Genomic DNA, 26,760 nt, shown 5'->3' with positions numbered 1-26,760 from the left:
CGCGCCCCCCGCATCGGCAGGCGGACTCTCCACCGCTGCGCCGCCAGGGAAGCCCCCAAAGAGTGGCTTTTTGAAGTCAATGTCACTAGCAGAAGATTATATTTCAACTGAGAGCCGGACAGTAATTTTACTGTAGGAACACACTAGAGTATATTCAACGTGGTCAGTGTCTGGCTCTAGATTCAAAGTCCAGTCTAGCTGTAAAATTTGCTTAGAATATAATCTTGTGAAAATTACTTAACCTCCATAAGCTAAGACTTCTTTGTTAACTTGGCATCTTAATGGTACTTATCTCCTAGGGTTGTTGTCCTTAGCAAATGAGACAAACCAGGTAATAGGTTGAGGATGAGTCCTGGCATATGGAAAGTACCCCAAATGTTATTCTAACTCTTGGTCAGAGGCAAAGGGAACCAACATTGTTTCTAAAGAAACCATCCCAGAAATAGTTTGGAGAGAAAAAATATGATGGGTAGGTAGAAAGAACTTGAACTGACTCACGTAGAATATTTCTCAGAAATCATCCCTGGCAGACCAGACGGGGAAGCAACAGATCAATGAATCACTTGTGAGGAGATGGATGGCCATCAGGTTGCTATGACGACCTGGTTTTGTGTGTGGGGTGCAGAGCCCAGTGCAGATCATACAGTGGGGCAGACCATGGAGTGTGTGTCTGAGTGGAGGGACATGGTGGATCGCGGCAGGGCTGGTGGCGAAGAGGACACTGGGAAATCTGTCAAGGCTGCCCTGGTGAGTGGATCAGGGAGAGACCAACGGTAAGCAAAGTGGCTCTACCTGTGTTTTTCCCTGTTGCACCCTCCTCTCCCCTTTCCGTCCGGCCAGCCTGCAGCTCTGGCTGCTTGGCCCCTGGAACTCCAGAGGAGTGGGAACTGGTGAATTCTGGGAGCACCTCTTCCGATTTTCCCCACCCAAAAAACAACTGTACCAGGAGCTATGGGAACCGCTTTATTAGAACAGCTGTTGAGAACACTGTGTCCAATGTTTACATCAAATCTCCTGGATAAACTTGGAACTTTCAGAGTTTACGTTAAATTTGAAGGGCTTTGAAATGTTCCTGTAACAACAGGAGAAATTGCCAAGCAAGATTCATCGAGTAGGGTAAAAGGCTCCCACTGTGGGTGAGAAGAGCCTCAGGGGGTAAAATAAGACTCCACTTGTGGGAGGTAAATTAGGCAAATGTTTAAAGGAAAGCACATCAGCAGAGCATGGAGAGGGCTCCGTGATGGCCCTGGGAGGTGAAGGCTCCCGGTGAGACACCGGGTGCCCTCGGATACAGAGGCACACATCTCCCCCGGCCCGGGAAAAGCCGCACCGCCCTGTGCTGCAGGCTGCAGCAGGAAGCATGAGGTACCATCTAAAAGGAAACAATGACTCAGTGCTGGGCTTTGTAGGAGACCAAGAAACACCACTGAAAGACCACATTCTGAGTTATTTTGTGTCACTCTGAATTACAGGTCTGTCTCAAACCTGTACAGACCATATAGTCTCCTTCCCATGGGGTGGCTAGTTGCTGTCCCCTCTTAATAGTGCATTGATATTTATTTTTGCTTTCTACATATTACTTATTTTAGAAGCCACAAAGGCCGATTTGAGTTTGTTTGTTTAATCATTGTTTAATCATGGATGTATGCAAAGGTTTAGCTACCAAGATGTTTTATCCCAGCATTGTTTATAATAGTGGAAATGTGCAAAGATTCTATGTGTTTTACAACAAGAATGGGTGGCTGTATTGTGATGGTGGAACATTCGATGTGGCAAATGCTGTGGTGTAACAAGGAGATAAATAAATTACAAGGAGAAACACTCGCAAGCTACTGTTACATGTAATAAAGTCATTATAGAACAGTATGTACAAAATGATCCCCTTCAAATATTAAAATAAAATAAATATATAGGATGGAACTACAACCACCAAATATTATCAGTAATGATGTAATTTAGGTTATTTTTATTTTATCTAGGTTTTTCTATATCTTCTAAAATGTCTGCAATGACCGTATTCCTGTGTAATCAGGTAAGTTTATTTTTAAAGCATTGTCTCTGGAGACCTACTGACATAGCAATGTAGTTGTGCACTGGTAATGTTTTCCCAGTGTCAGAATTCCATACCTTTTTAGGTTCTCAGATGCCCAGCTGGTCTACTAAAAATATTATATTGTCTTGTCTCCATAATCTCTTTTATGTGTCTCAAGATTATCCGTGAAAATTAGCCCATTAAAATGTTATTATATAAGGTAATCTCCTCCAGCATTAATTTAAAACCATATTTTGTCCCCAATGCTTCCTTTTTTAACCATAACTAGGTTTTATTATTCATTAGACTAATTCGTTATTGAAAAAGCATTCTTTCAGATGTTCAGGGACTAAAGAGCTCTCACAAACATAAGTTTTGATAGTCACTGATGGACCAGTAAGTGCCTAATTCCCGCCCTAGTGGGAAGTGAAATGCTTTGAAAGCCAAGCATACTCTCCCTCGTATGTACGTGAACATTTAATTCCATGAACCGCAGCCTCCCCTCTGCCAACTCTACCGCTACTGCGAAGCACTCAACATTAAAAAAAAAAAAAAAATTATTCTGCCTCTTAGAAGCCTAACCCTCTGCTACAGATGGACTCAGAAACAGGGAGGGACCTATAGCACAGCATGAAATCCTAGAACCTGGAGCTGGAAGGCCCGAAAGCCCTGCCATGCAGACTCTTCCCCAGTTGAGGGAGGGCGGGAGAAGAAAGCCTGTTCAGTACATCAGTACCTGTAAGAACTGAAGGGTAATGATGTCATTTTTCAAAAAATTCTGAAATGTTGCAGGTGGAAATTGTTCCCATTGTAAAAATAGTCAGTCAGTGTAATTAACTGAAATCCACAATGATGACCACTAATTTTGGAATTTAGCCTCTTCTGCTTCACGCCATGTGTCTGTCGGATGATGGAAGAGACCCTGCACGCACTCGATGCCCGTGGTCTGAGAAGCAGAGCTAGGTGAGGACCACCAGGAAAGGAAGCGCGGATAGAGCAATTTCAAGTTTTGAGCATCACACGGAATTTTCACTGGCTTGCGGGTAGTGTGGAAATTACTGGTAGGTCTGATTATTATTTAACCTGATCCTGTCCTTCATGTTTGAGAGGATACTGAGAGAGGAAACACACAGTTTCTTTTGAATCTGAGAGCAAAGGCTCTCTTTTGAAGGCTGCTGTATTTGCCTCAACTGCAGCAAATTAATGCAATCACATGAAAATTCTTCATTGTGAGGGGCGGTGACAAATGATCAGCATTTTCCTTTGAGGAAAGGGATTTTGATCACGCTGAAATAAACAGCTCTCCTTTTAATTTTCTGTACTTAAAAATCTCACATTTTACTTGGGCATTTTACTTGGGAGTCTTAAAATTCTTCTAAAATGCTTCTTTTTGCACTTAATGACACTACAAAGTATTTGGCTTAATTAACCAGCGGATACGCTTCATTCTAAACTCCTTTTGAATCAGGATCCTGCTTCGGTCAATGCTAGATGCATATCCGGTAGAGCCTTCAACTGAATTGTGGGGCACACTGTTTTCACTTCTTACGTGTGGTTTTGAACAGCGGTTGTCCTTAGAATTGAAATGGCTTATCTCTGAATTCTAAGCAAAATGCCAGGTATCCTAGAAGCAAACTTCCTCTGACAGACAGTTCCAGGAAACATGACTCATCTGCCCAGGAAGTGTGCCATGGAAGTGCCATGATAACAGAGTCAGCGCAGATCAATCACTGCCAAGACATCAGATCTCCTCTGCCTCTCTGCATTTCTCCGGCCAGCAAACAGGATTTTAACTACTCCACCCTTTGATTCGGATACCCAGGCCCTGTGGCTTTTGGAGGAAATCTGTGAGGCCAGGGAAAGGGAGCCCTGCTTTCAACAGGTGGGGCCAATCTACGCTAATCACGCTGGGAAGGCTGTTTTGGAAACCAAATAACCCATGGAGTTGTGTTTATGTTTAAGAAAATGATAAATAATATTTATTAGCACTTACTCTGTGCTGAGTATCACTCTAAGCCCTTTCCATGTTATTACCTAATTTAAAATTCCTAGGGGCTTCCCGGGTGGCGCAGTGGTTAAGAATACCCTCCTGCCAATGCAGGGGACACGGGTTCGAGCCCCGGTCCGGGAAGATCCCACGTGCCGCGGAGCAACTAAGCCCGTGCGCCACAACTACTGCGCTCTAGAGCCCGCGAGCCAGAACTGCTGAGCCCGTGCGCCACGACTCCTGAGCCTGCGCTCTAGAGCCCGTGCTCCGCAACAAGAGAGGCCACCGCAATGAGAGGCCCGCGCACCACAACTACTGCGCTCTAGAGCCCGCGAGCCAGAACTGCTGAGCCCGTGCGCCACGACTCCTGAGCCTGCGCTCTAGAGCCCGTGCTCCGCAACAAGAGAGGCCACCGCAATGAGAGGCCCGCGCACCGCAACGAAGAGTAGCCCCCGCTCGCCGCAACTAGAGAAAAGCCCGCGCGCAGCAACGAAGACCCGATGCGGCCAAAAATAAAAAAATAAATAAATAAATTTATTTTTAAAAATAATAAAATTCCTAGCAGCTCTATAATGCAGATAACATTTTTATCCCCATTTTAGAATTCTGGAAACAGGTACAGAGAGGTAGTTCAACAGTTTGAAAGGCATCAACAACTCAAGAAGAATTGTTCTTGTTTCCTTCATTGGTAATTATTTTTTTAAAAGAAGAATTCTTAAATTCAAAAATACAGCAAAGTCCTCATTCTCTGTGATAACAGAGAGTAACAAAAATAATTTTTTAAGTAACAGTGATAACACCCCAAACTCCTGTTATTCAATGGAATCAACATTTTCTTCACTATATTTCTTAACAGAGCTTGGAATAAAATAAGTGGACCAAAATGTTGGCTTTATCATTTACCCTTTGTGAGAATTGTCGAATGCATTCGTGAAGGAGGCTGTAGACAGAAAGCAAGAGGAAACTTAAATGTCTTGAGAAAGGAACCGTTATTTATATCTCAGCCTAAAGAACTGAATGCTCTCTCTATTTAGGAGTTTCTTTATACCTAACTAAGGTGCTGGGGCAAATAATGACATCATGATGTAAGTGTTTACTATGTGCCAGTCTCTTTATATATAAAAACTCTTTTGTGCTGACCATCCCATTTTACAGATGGGGAAAGTGGGCCACTTAGAAGCTAAATAACCTGCTCAGCGTTTCCTGGCTGGTTAGCGGCGAAGTCCGGGTTTAAACCCAGGCTACCTGGCTCCAGAGCCTGTACTATACCAAACCAGACAGGTGCCGAGACTACGGAGCAAGATTGCCTGTTCCGTTATGGAGACTGAGCGCCTGCAAGACATCCTCTAGTGAGTGAGCAAGAGACGGGTTACTAAATCCTGGTTTATTATTGGCATCCACAGCAGTCGGCAGGTAGAAGAGAGCTGGGCTGAGCAGGTCAAATCCCAGGGAACTCCCCACGAACAACAGAAAGACCAGCGTCTGGAGCCGCTGCCAACTGTGGTTTACCTTTAAACCAAAAAGTTGGGAAACTGAGGTCACTGTTGGTGAGATCTGTGCAGAATCAGCTGTGTCTTCATGAGACCAGCGGTGATGCAAAGACAGACACCCGTGGACACTTTGCTTATTAGAGAGGACGCAAAGTCTTTAAAAGGATAAAAGAAGTCCAAGTCCTCCCAAGAGCTGAATGGTGGAGGAAGGACACTTGGAAGAGAAAGAGAACAGACTCTGAACTTGCGGAGCCAGACAGACCCAGGCTGTGCCTGGGAGAGGAAGTCAGACCTCAGGAGGGAGGAACGGCCACTCACAACCGACGAGTCACGAGGAAGGGAGACGACTTGTCCAAAAGATGGGGAAACAACGTCCTGAAAGGTAGGGGGAAGAATCTGAACGGCCAAGAGGGAGTTACCCCGTCTGTGGGATAAGCACGGGGGAGGAATAATAAACATTCCTGGAGTCCTCATACTTGCCAGCTGCGCACATCGCTTTATTTGATCTTATAACAGCTTCGTGAGCGGTTGTAAGTATTTTTGCCATTTAACACATGAGGAAGCTGAGGAAGCCAGGTGTTAAATTCTGTGCCCAAGGTCACAGCTAGTGAGAAAGAGCAAAGCTCTGAACCCAAGTGGACTTCAGAGCCTGCCGGTTAGAGCGACCTGGGTCCATCACCTCCTGGCAGTGTGATCTTAGAGTGAGTATTGTTGCTTACCTGAGGCCCAGTTCTCCCGTCTGTAAATGACCACAAAACTACCCAATTGCTAAATGAGCCTGAAGATAAGCAATCATTATCTATCAAGGTGTCTATAAGAGTGGCTGGCACACAGTAGACATTGATTACTGTAATTCCTTTTGTAAAAATTTTTATTGGAGTAGAGTTGATTTAAAATGTGTTATGATTACTGTAATTCTCAAAAGAGACGTTTGAGATGTGAAGGAGAATTTTCTAATCTCTCACGAACTTGAACATTTTGCTTCTTTGTATGAGAATAAAAATGGGAAAAAAATCTTGGAAAACATCTCTAGAATAATGTTTCCCTAAGAATGTTCTGTGGATTACAAATGCCCAACGGGCGTTAGAATTCTGGGCAGAGATGGGATCCGTCTGGAATGCTGCCTTTCGTGTCCTCCTGAGCGTCTCCACCCTGGGGGAGGCCCCTCTGCCTCTCCTGGCTGGTGCTCTGCACGCAATGCTGTTAGGCTGTATCCTGATGTCTTTCTGGTCGTTGTGTTACCGCGCCCACCCCATCCAGCGTTCGTCCAGTCCGGTTGATTCTGCCCCCCAGGTGCTCTCGAATCCTCTGTCATTGACACACTCTCCCTCCACGGCCGTGTGAAGGACTGGCCGTCTCGCACCTGAACTGCAGCAACCCTCTTTCTGAATCTCCAAAGTTCCTCTTATCCCTCCCACTTATTCTCGAAGCCAGAGGGTGGCAAAGTGCCAATCCAGCATGCTGTCTCGGCTCACACACTTGAAAGATCTCTTGCTGCCCCAAGCGGTCACTGGAACTCTGCATCTGCGCACAGGGCTCGAGCCGGCAGGCCCCTGCCCGGCTGGGAGCCTCAGCCTTGGCCTCGGACGCGCTGTGTCCTTTCGGTTCTGACAGATGTTCTCCTCGACCCGACTCGAGCCGAGCTCCTCTGAGCCTTCCACTCAACTAAGCCTCAACCTTGGCCTATAAAGAATGCAGAGTCTCAGCACAAATGATTTCATCCACTTATTCTCCCCAAATTAAAGGACCTAAACAAACACGAACGTAGTTTCTAACAGCGCAAGGTCACTTCCCCAGGATGACCCCAGCCTCCCTCAAAGTGCCTGCCTGAGAAAGCTCAAGGCCGCCTAAAGGATTTACTGTCTGTCCCAGCCAACACCTGAGGATAGGCCCCTGACCACCCTTTCTTGGAGCACATACTAAAAAGGGCTTAAAATTGTGAACGCTTCTCCTGTCCTTTTGAGATGTATTATATATGTATCTCCTACATATATAATATGTATGTCTTTCTCAAGGATCTAAACTCCATTCCTTTGAAATGAAACCATCAGGAAGGACAGGCCCCTTGCCTCCCAGTCTCTGTGAGAGGATTGACTCCTTATCTCCATCACTGCCAGATACAGACACAGAGGCCTAACCACACTCATAGAGACCAACGCTCGCTAGTTTTTCACATCCCTGACTCTGCTCGAGGCCCCGCTGGTCCCCTCCCAGCTCCCTGATTCTCCCTTTAAAACCCCCGGTCATCTCTGTACAATTGAAGTTCAGTTCAGTTCATGCTGGACCTGCTTCCCTATTGCAGGGGCATGACACTGATTAAAATATGTTCTTTCCACTTTAACTAGTGTCTGGTTTTGTTTAGCTTTGCCAGTTCCTCAAACACAACTTCCCTTAGTGAAGCCTACAGCTCCCTGACACCCTGCTCGGTTACCCTTCCCCAGGGGCGCCTCCTCTGGCCCTCGGATGAGCACCCGGGTCCTCCTGCTCTGTGTCTCTGGGGCTCCCGATAATATTCCCTGATAGCACTTCACACGGCTTGTGACTAACGTTGGATTGTGTGATAAATTAAGACCTGTCTCCTCCATGAAAACAAGAAAACCTGATGCTAGAACGGTTTTATTTCCACAGCCTATGTGTCTAAATTATACTTGAATGACTGAATGAGTGGCTAAACGAATGAATGATGCATATGTAGGACGGAAACAGCCTGAGGAAGCACTACAGCAAAAACAGAACAAAACGACTGACCCTGTTACACTGTGTTTGATTCAGCATTTCCCAAATTTATTAGAATTTAGGGCTCTTTGTTTGTAAAACATCTGTCAACACGTGTGGCAGGGGCTTCCCTGGTGGCGCAGCGGTTGCGCGTCCGCCTGCCGATGCAGGGGAACCGGGTTCGCGCCCCGGTCCGGGAGGATCCCACGTGCCGCGGAGCGGCTGGGCCCGTGAGCCACGGCCGCTGGGCCTGCGCGTCCGGAGCCTGTGCTCCACAACGGGAGAGGCCACGACAGAGGGAGGCCCGCGTACCGCAAAAAAAAAAAAACACGTGTGGCAGAGAGAGCTAAGTGGTTTCCCCAAATCAACCTCCCCTCTGTCTGGCTTCCTGAATCACTAGGTGCAAAGCAAAGGAATACCTACATTGGTCTCTAACGTGATTGAGAAACAAACTTGTATTGTACTAAGCATCTAAGAATTTCCAAGTTCTCCATAAAACAGCTAGTATTCCTTAACTAATTACAGTAGCTTGTGGGTCTGACGTTGCACAGTTGCAGTTATGGAAAATGCTGCTCAGGCTGCAGACTTAGACAACACGGATACAGGACTGGAAGACTGAGGGACATTCGTAATGTTTTCATCCATTTTTTTCATTAGCAGAGGCTTATTTTGTCACTGAAAGGAGGACATGGAAGTGCAATAAGCAATGGTATAAACATCTGGTGAACAGGATGACATCAGAAAGAGGAGTTGGCAAGACATGAAGTGAATCTTATAAAGACGAGAGGGAAATGCATCTGACAGAAGTCACTGACATAACTGAGGGGACTTGAAACGGACATAAGTGGAAAGGGGAAGGCATCAGAAAGATATGAAAGGATGTCATGCAAGATGATAGTGGCAAAGAAGCCAAATAAAGAAAGTGGAGGGGAAAGTTTAGAATCAGAATTCACACACTGTAAAGTGAATCTGACATTTTTATGTGATGAGATAAACATAACAGTATCACCAGGCCTTGGTGAGTCAAAGCATATAATTCAGCTGTAGCAATGGAAAAGTAAGACCTACTGAAAAAGGAACATGTAATAGCACTCGAAGGTATACGTGAAGAAGAGACCTATTAAAATACTTACAGCTTCCCAGGAGAGAGCTTTGAAGTGAGGATAAAATGTGCCGTCACGATGGAAGTGAACGACAGACGGTGGCCTCAGCTCCTGAACTAAGGCTTAGGTGGGGTTTGCTCTGTTGGGATTCCCAGGGATTTTGATCGAGTGGGTCTGGGGTGGGGTCTGCGAATACATTTTTCTAACAAGATCCCCAGATGATTCTCGAAGGCAGCCAGATTTAGCCGCCAGTTACGGGGGCTTTATCCTCCACCATCAGCTTCTCCCTCAGCAGAAACTTTATTTTTTTTTTGCAAAGGAAGCACATATCAACACTAGTGGAGCAAAAAGACACACAGGAATGGCAACAGGCAGATGTCTTTCCAGACACCTCTCAGGTGTCTTGCTCTTAAAAAAAGCATAGCATTTGCTGAATTCTTTTTTTTTTTTTTTTTTTTTTTTTTGCGGTACTCGGGCATCTCACTGTTGTGGCCTCTCCCGTTGCGGAGCACAGCCTCCGGACACCCAGGCCCAGCGGCCATGGCTCACGGGCCCAGCCACTCCGCGGCATGCGGGATCTTCCCGGACCGGGGCACGAACTCGTGTCCCCTGCATCGGCAGGCGGATTCTCAACCACTGCGCCACCAGGGGAGTCCTTTTTTTTGTTTTTTTGTTTTTTTTTTTGCTGAATTCTTTATATGCTGTCCTCTGTCAGAAAGTAAAGAGTGAAGAGAAGTGCTCTCATGGACTAATCCTGACCAGCAGAGAAGTGGTTGTTGCTGTAGAAGTGACCAAAACGTTAAGAGAGAGTGATCAATTTCCCTAGAGCCTGTGACAATGGGACACATCAGTCATGAGCTTGAGGTTTTTGAGAGAGTGAGACTTTGCAAGGAGATATGAGCCCAGGGACCAAAAACAATTTAAAAATTAAAAATTAGGGACTTCCCTGGTGGCACAGTGTTGAGACTCCGCCTGCCAATGCAATCCCTGGGCCAGGAAGATCCCACATGCTGCAGAGCAACTAAGCCCACGTGCCACAACTACTGAGCCTGCGCTCTAGAGCCAGTGAGCCACACTACTGAGCCCGTGTGCCACAACTACTGAAGCCTGCGTGCTCTAGGGCCCGTGTGTCGCAACTACTGAACCCGCGTGCTGCAGCTACTGAAGCCTGCATGCCTAGAGCCCATGCTCTGCAACAAGAGAAACCACCACAGTGAGAAGCCTGCGCACTGCAACAAAGAGTAGCCCCCGCTCACCACAACTAGAGAAAGTCCGCATGCATCAATGAAGACCCAACACAGCCAAAATCTTTTTAAAAATTTTAAAAAAGAACAAAGAAAAACAATAGATAAAGGAAAGGAAATTCAAGAAAAATGACAAATTCTTAAAAAATTAAACTCTGTCCACAAAGTAAGGAATAATTTGAGGAGCAGTAAAAGGGAAAACCTCAGAAGAACTCAACCTAAGAAAAAACCCATGGGGCTACCAGGACCCTTCTGACCATTTTATGAGCACACATAAAATTAGCTAAACTTTGGGATATGGTGCAATTAGAAGAAAATGTCTATTTTTTAAAGCTATGACTGGGGCAAAAGAAAGATGAAAATGTGAGTTGGACCAGTGCTTACAGAAGATAGTGTAATGTGGTGAAGAAGAAGTAGAAAGATTCCTTGTACGATTCTGAAACTGGAAGAAGAAACACTGAAATCCAGTTTAGAATATAAGACAGTCAATTCCTTTAAATGAATTTTTCCAGGTTTAAGTGCATTACATGCTATTGAACTGAGAGGTGTGGTCATTGCAGAGCTAATTTTGTAATCTTGCTGGCTTCATGGGTCATTCAAAACAACACTTTAGGGGAATTCCCTGGTGGTCCAGTGATTAGGACTCCGCGCTCTCACTGCCGAGGGCCCGGGTTCAATCCCTAGTTGGAGAACTAAGGTCCCACAAGCCGCAGGGCACGGCCAAAAGAAAAAAAAAAGAACAAAACAATGCTTTAGCGTGCCGGCAGAATCCTCATCCCTGCTGGAAGGTTCTGCCTCTTCCCATAGACGTGAACGGTGAGCAATGCAGGCCAGAGGGCTGGACCTCACTGCTCCTGGTCGGAGCTGGTCATGCCGCCTAGAGGGGCGCTCATCCATGGGCAGGCTAGATCCATGCCTTGCTGTCAAACTGAAAAAGATGAGCCACCCATCCTTGTAATTTGTCAAGGGAAAGTCTAGTCGGTTGTGAGCACTTGAGGTCCATGGTCACGTAGTGTCATGGCTGGGGTAGCCTTATTTAAGCTAAAACGGTGAGGTTGCAGAAACTCAGAGGAAGCTTTGGGGACGAAAGATAGAAATGGACTATACGTACACAGGGAGAAGCAACGAAGCCAGAAGAAAGGAGACGCTACTGAGCCCCCTTGGTTCCCGCCCTCTCCCGGCTTTTCAGCTGATCTCGTGTGTCATGAGGATTCTCCCTTTCTTAGAGGAACTGCCCTTTCCCAAACACTAATCTTTTCTCCATGGGTTAGTTTGCGTGTGTACCTGCACCCAAGAGTATAAGGCAGAACAGGAGGACTGCCAGAGGTCTGAAGGGAAAATGTTTCAACTTCCAAAGTGTGGGAAAGATTTATTCTGGAATCTCACAGATGAGTAAGATTGATGGTGATTTCGGGAACATTCTAAATTGGACACTGAACGTAAGTTGTCAGTATGTAGCAAAGATACAGCAAATGACCACTGCTTCCCTATGAAAATGTCATGCTAAATAACATGAATTCCTCTTGGTGACAGTGTCACTAGAGTGGTCAGCCTGAGGGTTCCATGGAAACTCCCTCTTGTCACCTCTGAGAGTGACAATTATGGAAGAGAACACGCGTGGAGTATGTGTGGTGTCACGGCTCAGTCCAGAGCCACAGAGCCTGGTGGAAGGCCTGGCTTTGCTACTATAAACTTTGTGACTACAGACACCCTGGCTTTGTCTCAATTTCCTCACCTGTCAAATGGGAAAATGATATTTCCTACATCACACGGTTGCTGCGAGAATTACCTAGCAAATAATGTGTTCAATAAATACCAGCTATGATTATTACCAAGTTGTTTGAATAGTGCTACCCCGAAAATGTTCAATAACAGATGCATTTTAATCCAAGAAACCTATCATTTTAGAGTATTTGAAACAGGTAGCATCTTTTTGATATTTTTATCAATTATTTTTGGAGACGTCATAGGCCAATGGCCAATGAGTTTATATGCAAATGAATAATGCTCTAAAGACCAGAGAATCAGGATTTAGAGGAATCATGATGAGATGGAATTCTAAGGCAAAATAGTGAAATATAACTTAATAGAAAGAATATCCTCTGTTTGGCTATGAAGCCATTGCCATTCATGTAGAAGTGACCTGAAGATTACAGGTGTTTAATACCATCCAACATTCCGACTTGGCTAACAACAAACCTACGATACCAGAGCACAAGAACCGGATAATACGGTCCAACGCCAGCTTGGTCACGGTGTTGGATCCAATGCAGTGCCACATTTTAGGAGACGCTGACATACGAGAGGACACGAAGAGGAGGGTATCCCATGAGAGCTGGTCTTTCTGGACTTCTCGGGAGCGTCTCTCCTTGTCACCTTGTGTCACAGTCCCTCCCCTCAGCTTCCATGACACAGCAACCTCGTAGTTTTCCTCCTTCCTCTTCTCCCCACCCACACGCTCCCCGTTGACCTAACACTGGCTCTGGATTTCCTGTACCTCTCTGGGCTGATTTCTCCCAAATCCATCACTTTTGTTTGTATATTCGATACCTATGAAAAATCTCTTCTTCCACATAGAGCCTCAGACTCAAAATAAAAATGAAAAAGTGAAATCACGTTATAAAATACAAAAAAAAAAAAATCCTTAAGGTTGACTTTCCCAAATTGCATGGGCAATATGGTCTTACTCCTTTAAGCAAATGACCCTTCCTCCCACTGAGTATTTTATTTCCAAATCTGAATCATTTCATTTTGCCCGGACGACAAAGTAATAAAGGATGGATTCGCTTCCCAGAGGGATCTTTTCCAACCCACACGTCTCGGCAAGGCTGGGCACAGTGTCCAACCAGCACCTAATCAAGTCCTTTGATAGTTTCAATTCTGTTAATTCAAAATAACTCAATTCTGGCTGCAGTAACAGCTACTCACTTTGGTCTTGGCTAAGTCACTTGAAAAAACCCTTGAACTAGAAGTTATTAAAATAATGGAAACTAGATTTCGTGTTTGTGGCTTTTCTCTCCTTAAGTGGTTATTTGTGCTTTTAAAATTTCCATCGTAAACCAGCCATTGTAGCGATTGCTCTGGTCTTGCCCCTTGGCTTACAGAAATGGAAAACCTCTCCTCTCTCTGGCAACAGTGTGATTCTTTGGAAGGCTTTGCTGAACTTCTGGTTCTCATTCTGTGGTTTTGCTGCTTTCACCATCAATGTTGCATAAGATACACACCATCTGTGGACCGCCTCTGATTAGTGGCTCGGCCATTGTTGGAACAAGTATTTTTCATTAGACAGTTTTCGAGCACTTCCAAAAATTATCTGATGGGCCTTTTTGTTACCATTCCACCATCAAGTAAGTCCGAAGAGCTGGAGTCCGGTCCCTGGAAAGGTTTCAGCTCAGTTCCTCCCTACTCTTTCTGCCAAAGCCTCCTTTAAAACCCAGTTCAAAATCTTCCTCCCCTCCCTGCTCTCTCCACTGTGCTTTATCAAATAAGGCACCAAGCAGATTGTTAACTGTGCAACATTCTTCACGCCCACGAATTGTATTTTGGGTTGTGCTTGAAGTGGCTGAACTGCAGTGACTGTGTATTGATTATAAAAAAAGGCCAGTTTGGAATTCAGTTCTTTCTCATTAATTAATAGCTCTCCTTAAGCTGATGCTAACATATGACTGTGATATTCAGTTTAACCTGAACTTAATGAACCCCGATAAGATCCCAACTCCGGAATCAGTGCCTGGGTTACAAAGTTAATCAGAGACAGCTCACACCTTCAGAAAGCTCATGGTCCAGTAGGGCATGTGGACACAGACACGGAAGTACAAACATGATATGACAGGCTGCTGGGTTTGTGGTATGAACACGTGGCTTTGAAAGCAACCTGTGCCTTTTTTTTCCTAAAGAATGAACAGTGTCTCACCACGTGAAGAAAAGAAAAAGGTGATCACTCCAGGTAAAGGAAGGAGACAAACATCCCATTGTTAAGCTTGTGAAGACCACCTGAGCACTAGATCAAGGAAAGGAGACTTTAAAACCACTGTCAGTTTCATGCTTGTTTTACATTTGTTTTACATTGTCTCACATTTTCTTTGAACACCAGTAAATATAACTTTCTGATGGGTAAACACTATACTTGCTATTTCTATGATACTGAGCTTTTCTAAATATAACGCAAGAATTTTTTTTTTTAACCCCAAAAAAGTATCCTTCAAAAACAAGGGAATCCATACAGCCGGCACCTCACAAAATCTCTCAAAGTATGGGAAGCTTTCTCTTCTTTGTTTTGAACAAAAGTACAATTTGGAAAAAATATGTCAAACTCAAATGACCTCGATCAACGCTAGTTTGTTTTAAAGAATTGGTAAAAAAAAAAAGAGGGTTAAGAAACTTACAAAGATAATAGTTTTTTCCCTGGGAATATGTCCTCAAAGTTACATGTGCTGAAGGTTGGAAGCCTTTGCAAGCAAGACTTCCAAAAATCACTGACCATCTTCAAGAGAAAGACACTAAACAATTGTGTTGTGGATAGACGGGATGAGGGGAAATGTCCTAACGTTATCAGAGTGGGTACTGGTCTCTTCAGAAGAGATTTCTAGTGAAAACATCATACGTGGATTCAGAAGTATTATATATTAGCAATGTAGATGGAGATAAAAGATGATGTGTTAGAGGACTCAAAAAGTGATTTTATTAATGATGAAAACTAGATGGCAAAATATATGTAAATAGCCTGAGTAAAATTGTTTCATGAAGTGTGAAAGTGGAAAAGAATAGTCTAAACTAATATAATAGTTTATAAAATATATAATTTTATATATGAATGTATAACTGCATTTGTAAAGTAAAGTAAGTAGCTGCCTAGCTTTACAATCTATAGCTCTACAAAGTTGCATATGCAAGTTAGCAAAAAAGCTTTGGTAAATAAAATATTTTATCATAAAAGTAGCAGATTACCTCATATTTTGGGCTACCTAATTCTCAAGCAACTTTTATCACATAGCATTGTATATGGAAAGTTCAATAAATGTTATTGGTGGTCATTATTGTAACAAATAGAAACTTCCATTTTACAAAAAGAAAAATTAACTGAAATGAACTTAAGTTTAAAAATAAAAAACAAGAATCAAAATCATGATTCCCAGTATCAGGTAAATTAGGTGTTAAATAAAGCCATGATACTTAAATACTTTCTGATTTCTTGTTTACAGAGAACAAACATAAAAACAACCAACAAAAACCAGAAGCTATTCTTCTACTTCTGCATTATTTAAGTAATATGAGATTACTCAGTCCAGAAGTTACACTGAAACCTAAAAACATAGTTTTTTGTGAATGTAATTTAGTAGAGTAAACATCCTTACTATCAAGATGGTGCAGTGAAAGAGACATGAAATATACCTGTTCAAATACCATGGGTAGTTGGCATACTATAGACACGTAGGGCAGAGCGAGAGATTCGGTTCTATAAAGCATGATGACTTTTACCTTGGCTTGCTGACTTGAGCTGAAAATGCAGTGGTTTATTTAGCTTCAGAACACATACCTCTAAGTAGTCAATGGAGCAGTTTGTGTGATGTTCCAATTCAAAGGCTAAAAACGTATAATTCACAGTGTTTCCAGTTGTTGCTTGGATGGTCCAGTTGCAATGCAGATTGACAGAATAGGGATGTGGATAATGTATACTCTCTAAGATGCCATAGGTCCGATTCACAATCACCACGTTCTCACACGCTGGAAAAAATAATAATGATTGTTAAGAACCACAGTCATATATATCATAATTGCTCCAAGATGTGTGTGAGATTTTCCTTTAGGAAAACAGCTAGGTTAAAAAGAAACCTATGGGGCTTCCCTGGTGGCGCAGTGGTTAAGAATGCGCCTGCCAATGCAGGGGACACGGGTTCGAGCCCTGGCCCGGGAAGATCCCACATGCCACGGAGCAACTAAGCCCGTGCGCTACAACTACTGAGCCTGCGCTCTAGAGCCCGCGAGCCACAACTACTGAGCCCTCACGCCTAGAGCCCGTGCTCCGCAACGAGAGAAGCCACTGCAGTGAGAAGCCCGTGCACCGCAACGAAGAGTAGCCCCCGCTCACCACAACTAGAGAAAGTCCGCGCGCAGCAACAAAGACCCGACGCAGCCAAAAATGAAAATAAAGAATTTTTTTTTTAACCCCAAAAAAGTATCCTTCAAAAACAAGGGAATCCATACATCCGGCACCTCACAAAATCTCTCAAAGTATGGGAAGCTTTCTCTTCTTTGTTTTGAACAAAAGTACAATTTGGAAAAAATATGTCAAACTCAAATGACCTCGATCAACGCTAGTTTGTTTTAAAGAATTGGTAAAAAAAAAAAAGAGGGTTAAGAAACTTACAAAGATAATAGTTTTTTCCCTGGGAATATGTCCTCAAAGTTACATGTGCTGAAGGTTGGAAGCCTTTGCAAGCAAGACTTCCAAAAATCACTGACCATCTTCAAGAGAAAGACACTAAACAATTGTGTTGTGGATAGACGGGATGAGGGGAAATGTCCTAACGTTATCAGAGTGGGTACTGGTCTCTTCAGAAGAGATTTCTAGTGAAAACATCATACGTGGATTCAGAAGTATTATATATTAGCAATGTAGATGGAGATAAAAGATGATGTGTTAGAGGACTCAAAAAGTGCTTTTATTAATGATGAAAACTAGATGGCAAAATATATGTAAATAGCCTGAGTAAAATTGTTTCATGAAGTGTGAAAGTGGAAAAGAATAGTCTAAACTAATATAATAGTTTATAAAATATATAATTTTATATATGAATGTATAACTGCATTTGTAAAGTAAAGTAAGTAGCTGCCTAGCTTTACAATCTATAGCTCTACAAAGTTGCATATGCAAGTTAGCAAAAAAGCTTTGGTAAATAAAATATTTTATCATAAAAGTAGCAGATTACCTCATATTTTGGGCTACCTAATTCTCAAGCAACTTTTATCACATAGCATTGTATATGGAAAGTTCAATAAATGTTATTGGTGGTCATTATTGTAACAAATAGAAACTTCCATTTTACAAAAAGAAAAATTAACTGAAATGAACTTAAGTTTAAAAATAAAAAACAAGAATCAAAATCATGATTCCCAGTATCAGGTAAATTAGGTGTTAAATAAAGCCATGATACTTAAATACTTTCTGATTTCTTGTTTACAGAGAACAAACATAAAAACAACCAACAAAAACCAGAAGCTATTCTTCTACTTCTGCATTATTTAAGTAATATGAGATTACTCAGTCCAGAAGTTACACTGAAACCTAAAAACATAGTTTTTTGTGAATGTAATTTAGTAGAGTAAACATCCTTACTATCAAGATGGTGCAGTGAAAGAGACATGAAATATACCTGTTCAAATACCATGGGTAGTTGGCATACTATAGACACGTAGGGCAGAGCGAGAGATTCGGTTCTATAAAGCATGATGACTTTTACCTTGGCTTGCTGACTTGAGCTGAAAATGCAGTGGTTTATTTAGCTTCAGAACACATACCTCTAAGTAGTCAATGGAGCAGTTTGTGTGATGTTCCAATTCAAAGGCTAAAAACGTATAATTCACAGTGTTTCCAGTTGTTGCTTGGATGGTCCAGTTGCAATGCAGATTGACAGAATAGGGATGTGGATAATGTATACTCTCTAAGATGCCATAGGTCCGATTCACAATCACCACGTTCTCACACGCTGGAAAAAATAATAATGATTGTTAAGAACCACAGTCATATATATCATAATTGCTCCAAGATGTGTGTGAGATTTTCCTTTAGGAAAACAGCTAGGTTAAAAAGAAACCTATGGGGCTTCCCTGGTGGCGCAGTGGTTAAGAATGCGCCTGCCAATGCAGGGGACACGGGTTCGAGCCCTGGCCCGGGAAGATCCCACATGCCACGGAGCAACTAAGCCCGTGCGCTACAACTACTGAGCCTGCGCTCTAGAGCCCGCGAGCCACAACTACTGAGCCCTCACGCCTAGAGCCCGTGCTCCGCAACGAGAGAAGCCACTGCAGTGAGAAGCCCGTGCACCGCAACGAAGAGTAGCCCCCGCTCACCACAACTAGAGAAAGTCCGCGCGCAGCAACAAAGACCCGACGCAGCCAAAAATGAAAATAAAAAATTATTAAAAAAAGAAACCTATATGTATGCGAGTGTGTGTATATATACAGACACACGCACACATACATGCATATATACACATGTAGTTGGTGCAGCATCTTTATAGGGAAAACGGTTTCCATTTAGAACAAATGTGAAATAATAAGTGAATTCATAAACCTTAAAGTGTCATGAAAATTGCCTGCGTTAAAACAGGCATCAAATTCCTGTGAATTGGTGCAGAGCAGAATGGCTTAGCACGACTCAGACATCAGTCTAATTTGTTTGTTTAGAAAAGTGTATTAAACATTCCATGCTTCTGTTTTTCTAACTTTAGCATTTGGAAGGGACAGAAATCTTGGCCTTTAAATTCAACAGTTTAAAAACACAAAGTCCTATGTGAGGGCTAAAAATGAATAACAACATGGCTTTGTTGAACATTCAGAAGTCAGCAGGAAATTCGTAATAAAGACTCTTGTTATTCCTCCAGTTAGTCATCAGGAAGTATCAAATGAACAGAAGCAATGTAAAGGATTTGAAGAAGAAATAAAAACATTAAATTCTGAAAAAAGTCTTCAAGCCAGTGGTGGCATTTCCTTCAGCTGAATTTTCAACAAAACCATGCTAGGGACTTCAAGGTACGGGGTAGTCCTGGGAGTCAGCGCCAAATTCCGCCAAACTTAATGGCTTGAATAAGGCCTGTGCAGGCCTCTTCTCGAGTCTTTTTCATATTGTGTGATGTGCAATAAAAGAGAATTGGAGGGCTTCCCTGGTGGCGCAGCGGTCGAGAGCCCGCCTGCCGATGCGGGGGACACGGGTTCGTGCCCCGGTCCGGGAGGATCCCACATGCCGCGGAGCGGCTGGGCCCGTGAGCCATGGCCGCTGAGCCTGCACGTCCGGAGCCTGTGCTCCGCAACGGGAGAGGCCACAACAGTGAGAGGCCCGCGTAACCCCCGACCAAAAAAAAAAAAAAGCCTTGCCTTGTCCCGCCTGCCGCCCATCCCTCCACCTCCCACTCCTGCCAAAAAAAAAAAAAAAAGAGAATGGGAAAATAAATACTACATCGAAAACGTTGTCTGTAAAAAATGTGGTTCATGGATGCGTTTCTACTACACTGCTTCTCCACTGGTGACTGGGACACCATTTGTAAGCCTTGGTATGGACAAGCCTACATTTGTGGGTCTTCAAAATCTTCCTTTGCTGGAGCAAGGGAATAAAACTCTTTCTTCTTAAAAATATTTCGGTCACATTTTTGCCCACCAAGGATTTCTAAAGAAGAATTTTGTTGTTTTGGATGCCTGCGAGAAGTTACATCTATTAGGCAGGTAGGTACCATGGGCCTCAATGACTACACAACAGGGCAGAGGAAAATATATCCCATTAAACCCTATGGGTTGTCTCCCAGTGCTCAGACATTATACTATCTGCAAACCTCCAATTTCAAATGGCAGATTGCACAGAAAATCTCACCGGTTAGCTCCGATTCTACCGTTAAGGACCTATATCCATGTGCACTACGTTACTCCTTCAGTGTTCTGACATTATTAGAGAAAAACAAAATATCACAGGAATACAAAGAAAAGAAAGGGACCTTTAATAATCAACGTGACTATAATCAAGAAACAAATTATCACAGCAATAATAATATTAGAGAATGATTATATGCTCAACCAAACAAATACATCCCTTGATAAAACTGGGGAGAGATTTTCATATACTAACGATGAATTTCTGAAGAACAAAGCCATATATCATTAAAACTCAATATTCAAGACTACCTAAAATGTAGCCTCACTCCCAGAAGTAAGTGAATGTGAGCCTTCAAATTCACACATTTCAAGGTTAAATATTAATACTCTTTCAACTAATCCAAAGGGTATAATCTGTGTATTCAGATTATGATCTTGTAATTTTCATTCCATTTTTAGGTAACTGTGCCAAAATTACTGATAAATTTAGCTCTGGTGGGGCAACGAACTCTACTTTTTAAAACACAAAGTGTTTATTAAATAACATAAATTAAAGGAAAACTTATTTTCTTGAATTTTCAGTTTGAAACTAAATTTAGGAAGTATTTAATTCTAGTGCTAGAAGGGAGATTTCCTGATCAACTAATGTAATCTTTTTTTATGAGAAAGTCATGTAACCCCAGAGAAAACAAGTGAACTTCCGAGGGACTTGGGGGCCAGGACAAACACCTGGGACCCTTGACTCTGATCTATACTCCTTTAGTTCCACCATCTTGCCTCAAGGGAAAGCAGATTTTAAAACGGCATCTCTACAATGACCAGATTTTTCCACAGCAAAGAATGTGCCTACTTCACATATGATTCATAAGCATAGTCTCCCTTAATAAAATTTAAGTACCTTTTGAGATAGAAGACAAAAACAATAGTGTTCGATACACTTCGGTACAATGTCTAATTAGAAGATTGTAATGTTTAATCCAAATGAAAACCCATTAGCTGCTAACCTGTTACACTGATCTTTAGCTGAATTGCAACTGTCTCAGCATACTCCCCTTCCAAGTTTCTGTAGCTTACCACGCGCTTTAGTTGCACGACATTAAATTCAAGGCGTAAGCGTTTCTCCCTCTAATAGAGTTAAATTTTTTTTCATAAGGAGGTAAGATTTCTTTCAGTTGCTCAAACCAATGGGTTACACTTATTTCAATTTGCTTCATTCATCCAGAGATTGAAGACCCACTATAGGCACCAAGCAACCGGCACACACACTTACTCTGGTGGTATTTAAGCAGGAAGCCACGTCCTTGCTGACCTTCATCTGTCCTCAGTGTTAAAGACACGCTGTCTCCACTAGAACGGATGACAGGCGGTTTCTCATTCCCACAAAGCTGAGTTAGCAGATGAGAGCTGGTACTTGGCCCATCATATACCTTTAAGAAAACGTTTTAAATGTCAGATGATTATGGCTATAAACACTATCTAAAGGACACTGTATTTCTTAAGAAGTGGGGAAGAAACACAAAATGATATGACAGAAGAAAAGTCCTGAATCAAAATATCTTTTAAAATGATATTTAAATGTCTATAAACTTGAGCCATGAACTCAGAACCCAGGTTGAAATGTAAAGATTGAAAATGAAGGATTATTACATGTTTTGGAGACCATAGCTATTATCAGTAGTCTTCCTTGCTTTTTTAGTTCATGGTTTATAATTTATTGCACTTTAATACATTTTTTATTTAGATGGTTTTTCAGTGGACGAGCGTGACTTGCTGGTACTGCAAAAAGTCCTGTTTCGATGACTTCAATTATCTTCTCTAATTCACCCTCTAATACATCCTCTAGATTGTTAGTTTTCAGTGTATATATAGAAATTATGTAGATAATAATTATGATAAATCTCACAACCCCTTTCAGGAGATTTTAACCATATCTTAACAGTGCCTAGTCAATATATTGATATTTTAAGTACTTACTTGTATCAAGACATTCATTAATATATGCCGTACTTAGAAGGCTATTTTCATCAAATTTTCTTTTAATTTTTTATTCTGTTTAAGTTTTTAATATGGATCTTTTGTTTAAATGTCCCCCTTTCCCGAATCTCAAAAATAAAAAATGATGCATTAAGGTGTGTTGGGCGAGATGGCAGCAGTGAAGGCTACAGGTGAAACTTTATACGTACGGCCAGATAATCTGAAGTGCAGTTTGGATGATACTCCAAATGGAAGTCTTCAAATTCCAGCTCAAACGGACTGCCGTGGCTGGATTTCAACCACCAGTGGCACTGGGAGCCGTGGTGGTATGGCATCGGGTAGTTGGGAGATGTGAACATGCCGGTGGGAGTGGTGAGATTGCCTCCACAACCTACGGGAGAGAGACACAGGATGACACACATCCTTTTCTTTCTGGTAAAACTGCATCTTCTTGTCTATATCACACTGGTGCTACAGTCACTCCCCTTTAAACCAAGTTGCAAAACAAAATCGCACCACCAAAGAGTAGCTAGCCAATAACCCTAATTCACATCAATGTACTTTCCTTTTCCTAACCACGATGAACAGCTTGATGAACTATACCAGGGAACTAGAACATTTTCCCTTACTTTGTCCTTCAAAAATAAAAATACAAACAAAACGGCTACTGTTAATTCAGAAATAGTCACAGTGTTGAAGTTTATTATAAATAGTACTGACAAAATACAGCTGGAAAGAAAATAGATAAGAGCACGGCAATCCGACAATCAAGATGCCAGTTTGACTGGACTCTCCAATAAAAGACAAGTCTTGGCCATTTACCTGTTAATGACCCATCCCAGTAAGCTGAGAATCCAGGCCCTGAGCCAAAGAAGTCACTCTTAAATTTTAACCATAGTTTGTTACTGTGGGAGATGATTCTTGGAGGTGGATTTGAGCCACAGTATCGCCCCAGGGATGGTGAAGTTTCATAGCCTCCATTCCTGTGACAAAATACAGATGTGATCATTTGTTAGGGTACCGATAATATTACGATATAAACATTTAACGTTAATTGAACTTCGAGATCAAAAACAGATCAGTTTGTCAGTCAACCTCTCTCTCAAATATTCTAAAAACAATTTCAAGTTTTCAATTTTTCGCTTCATTAAATAATTATGAATAATAACATAGAATAACCATCATGTACGGTTGGCATGACATTTTATATAACCAGTTGAAAATGGAGAAAAAGTGTTTAATCTTCTCCCTCTCAAATAAAGTGTTTGGCAAATGGGCTAGAGAACAAAGGATAAAGAAACCATAATTATTAACAGTAGAAATAAATGTTGCTTAATTTTACAGAGAAAACGTAAATGTTTTTCCTCTCATTTGAAAATTTTCAAAATTTAATATATTTGACATAGTTAAGCAAAATTTTGAAAATAATTCTTTCCCCAAGAACTTTTGGGGTCTTAAATCTAGTTTATAATCTACAGCTTTTTCAAGCCTAGAAAAAAAATATTCACTCAACATTCATTAAAGTCCAATGATTGCTGTAAATTATGTTGTTTTAGCATTACATGGTATGATAATGCTTTATTGTTTTAGTACCTTACTTTACATCATAGAACAAAATTTACTGTAAAATAGTATAAGTTTCTAGGCTTTTGAAATGCCAAATAAAAAATTTAACACAGATGCACACCAAATTGATTAGTCTAATTTAGCTCAATGTAATGATTTGGGGAGATATTAATGTATAACTTAACTCACCTTCACTGCAAATATAACTTTTTAAAACCCATTCTTTCAAAGCACTAAAGAATTAAAGAAAAAAGCCTTGCACTGAAATTCACAAGCCTAGAATTTATTATCTGAACACAAAAAAACTTTGTGAAAACCTTATCTTACCATAATTTTTATGACAAATTAGACGAAATGGACAGTAAACAGCCTAAAATTTAAACTGATTTTACATAAAGTAGGTACTCAGTACCTGAATTGCAAGCATCTAATTTCAGACCAGTAGTATATCTGTTTACTCTGCCCAAAGAAAATTCAGAGTTTATTTTTAAATATTCCCAATAAAATAATCACTTCTAAATAACCACTGAATCTTATGCAATTTTCTGTTTTCCTACTGTTAAGCCAGGTTCCAAATGACAAACTTTATTATTTGTTTATTTTTATTCAAACAGAAAGTCACAAAAATTATAATCATCCTCATCGGTTCACTCAGTCCCATGTAATAAATTTTGTTTTTCATCTTGATCTTTTGTTAGCACTTTTATGAGTCCATCAGTTTTCCATTAGAGTTCTGAAAACGCATATTCATTGAGTTCAGCAGTATAGAATGACAAACTTTATATCTTGCAAGAAAGAGCACAAAAGGGAGCTTTACAGAAAATTTCTGTATTTTTTCCTTAACCTTTCCAAGAAAGATTATGAATGAAAATAAATAATGAAAAAGATTATGATGAAATAAAGATGCTCACTTGATCTCCACATAATCTGCCACACATGTCCCACCGATGGCCTCCTCCAAGGAGAAGTCTGTGAAGTGCAGTGCAATCTGTTGGCTGGTTTTCACCGTGATCCTATAAATGCATTCTAACCTGTTGGGATAATTACTGGGGAAGTTTGGAGAAGCGAAAGTCCCAGATTCACCTGTATAGTCTTCCAGGCATGCTGTGAAAAGAAACAGATCACAAGGGAGGAAATAAAAAATATTATACTCCATTTACCAGACATTCAGTAATATACACTTCATTAATTTTTGCCAAAACACTTGATTTTCAGTAGGCCACTCGGGGACGTTCAAAGAATGGTTTCCTTTCAAAACAAAGCTTTTGGTCTCAAAGGCAAAGACAATTACTAATAGTAAACCTAAGCTGTGTAGTGGAATTTGTTACATATAATTGCGACTTTTTGGTTCTTGGAAGTGCTATAATTTTTTTAATCCATGCAAATTATCATAAACATTAAAAATTAGGCTCAACTGCAGAAATCACAGGGGGAGGCCTAGCAATAATGCAGTTCTGTTCTTCTTTTTGTGCCCTTCTTTCAAAATGGTTTTGGTCAAAGCATGAATTTATGAGAAATGACAAAGCCGGTACTCAGCCACAGGGGGATAAATAGGAGATGAGACCCAGGGATCAGAGTGACCTTGGATCAACGCCCAGCTCAAACAATGACAAACTGTACAACCTTAGGCAAGTTGCTTCACCTCTCTGACCCTCATCTCTAAAATGGAGTCGTAACTATCTTTGAGTGTACACCCAAGCGTCAGAGATAATGCAATGAAAGGACTTGGACGTGCCACGCGCTCAGTAAATGGTAGTGATCATCATTATGCTTCGAAATAGAACAGGAAAGTGTAAGAAAAGCAGAGCATAAATGTGAGGAATAAATTAGATCATTCATATGAAACATTTAGATAGTACCTGGATAAGTTTATGTCCTAAATAACTACTAACTGTTCTACTTTAACAGTTTTAATTTGACCTATTCAGTCCTTCAGACTCTCTAGTCACTAACCAACCCACTCCAAATGCCCTCCAAATCTGAGATATTTTCCAAAGAAAGTCTGGTTTCAATGCATTCTTAATGCATCTTCAGTTGTATCCAGTAATAACATAAATCTAGGATCCAGGAGTAGACACAGGTCTTTGACTGACAGGTTTTGGAGGACAATAAACTGTTATACTTTATGATGAATAAAAAAAAGAAAATGAGGATGTTCAGGTGTGCTATTTCCCCCAGACGCAGCTGTATAATCATACTCAGAAAAGAAAAGAGGAACCACTGGCATTGAGAGCACAGAGATGCACAGGAAATACTACAGGTTCTCCCACCTATGTACGGCCTTCAGAGTAACCGGCATTCACCGTGCATTTGGTTTACTCGATTTTAAACAGCAAGTAATCAAGTCTTAATTTATTGAAGGAGTTGACAGTGATATTTAACTTCAGGGATGAATGTTGCATATACTTCTATACTTTTCTACAGTCTGCCAAGATAATTCTTCAAGGGTCAAGGAAGAAAAGAAGGAAGGGAGGGAGGGAGGGAGGGAGGGAGGAAAGAAGGGAGAAAAAAAGGAAGGGAAAAGGCAGAGAAAAAGCAGGGGAAAGCAGGAGAGGGGTGGGAATGTGTGTGAAGAGGTGGTATATTCAGTATTTCAGATCCACTAATGAGTATTACTAAGATAAAAATTTAGGGATCAAATGGACAGTAAGTGAAGCCTGTGACCCAGTCTCCCTGAGCTGACTAACTTTCAGGCTAATTGACCACCCCTGCATTCAAATAGCTTTAGCCAATAAATCAAATACCGACAGCGAATTCTCTGCTCTCTGTTTCACTTGCTCTTAAAAAGATACTGTTCCTTGCTTTCCCACTCTACCCCCAGAGGGGAGATACAATTGCACTGAGTATTTTCAATGCAACTTGGAATGAGTCTGCAGGAGAATGGCCTGTATAATCAGGTTCCCAAGTGAAGGAAATTTTAATGAAAAATTTTGAGAGGTAATGCTGAGTAATTTCCCTGCACCTTGTCCATATGCAAGTGACTATTGTAGTACTTGTAACGGGTAGGTGGTTTTGAATCCCTACTGAAATTCTGATTTACACATCAAGCTTCTTTTCCATTGTTGGC

At 41.6% G+C, this 26,760-nt stretch overlaps 1 protein-coding gene across 1 annotated transcript in view; it reads right to left on the bottom strand.

Annotated features, from left to right (window-relative positions):
- Positions 1 to 26,760, bottom strand: part of CUBN (cubilin) — a 272,915-nt gene that overhangs the window by 182,391 nt on the left and 63,764 nt on the right. Inside the window, exons 23-27 of the mRNA XM_007118498.4 lie at positions 24,605 to 24,797; positions 22,950 to 23,110; positions 22,337 to 22,518; positions 21,424 to 21,580; positions 18,090 to 18,277 (exon numbers count right to left, since the gene is read on the bottom strand). Coding sequence (XP_007118560.2) covers positions 18,090 to 18,277; positions 21,424 to 21,580; positions 22,337 to 22,518; positions 22,950 to 23,110; positions 24,605 to 24,797 — 881 coding nt within the window. The remainder of the gene's footprint in view (positions 1 to 18,089; positions 18,278 to 21,423; positions 21,581 to 22,336; positions 22,519 to 22,949; positions 23,111 to 24,604; positions 24,798 to 26,760) is intronic.

The sequence above is a fragment of the Physeter macrocephalus genome, chromosome 11 (genome assembly GCF_002837175.3).
Source record: "Physeter macrocephalus isolate SW-GA chromosome 11, ASM283717v5, whole genome shotgun sequence".
Classification (NCBI taxonomy): Eukaryota; Metazoa; Chordata; class Mammalia; order Artiodactyla; family Physeteridae; genus Physeter; species Physeter macrocephalus.
Note: the sequence above shows the minus strand (reverse complement) of the source record. Positions and strands in the feature narration are given on the sequence as shown.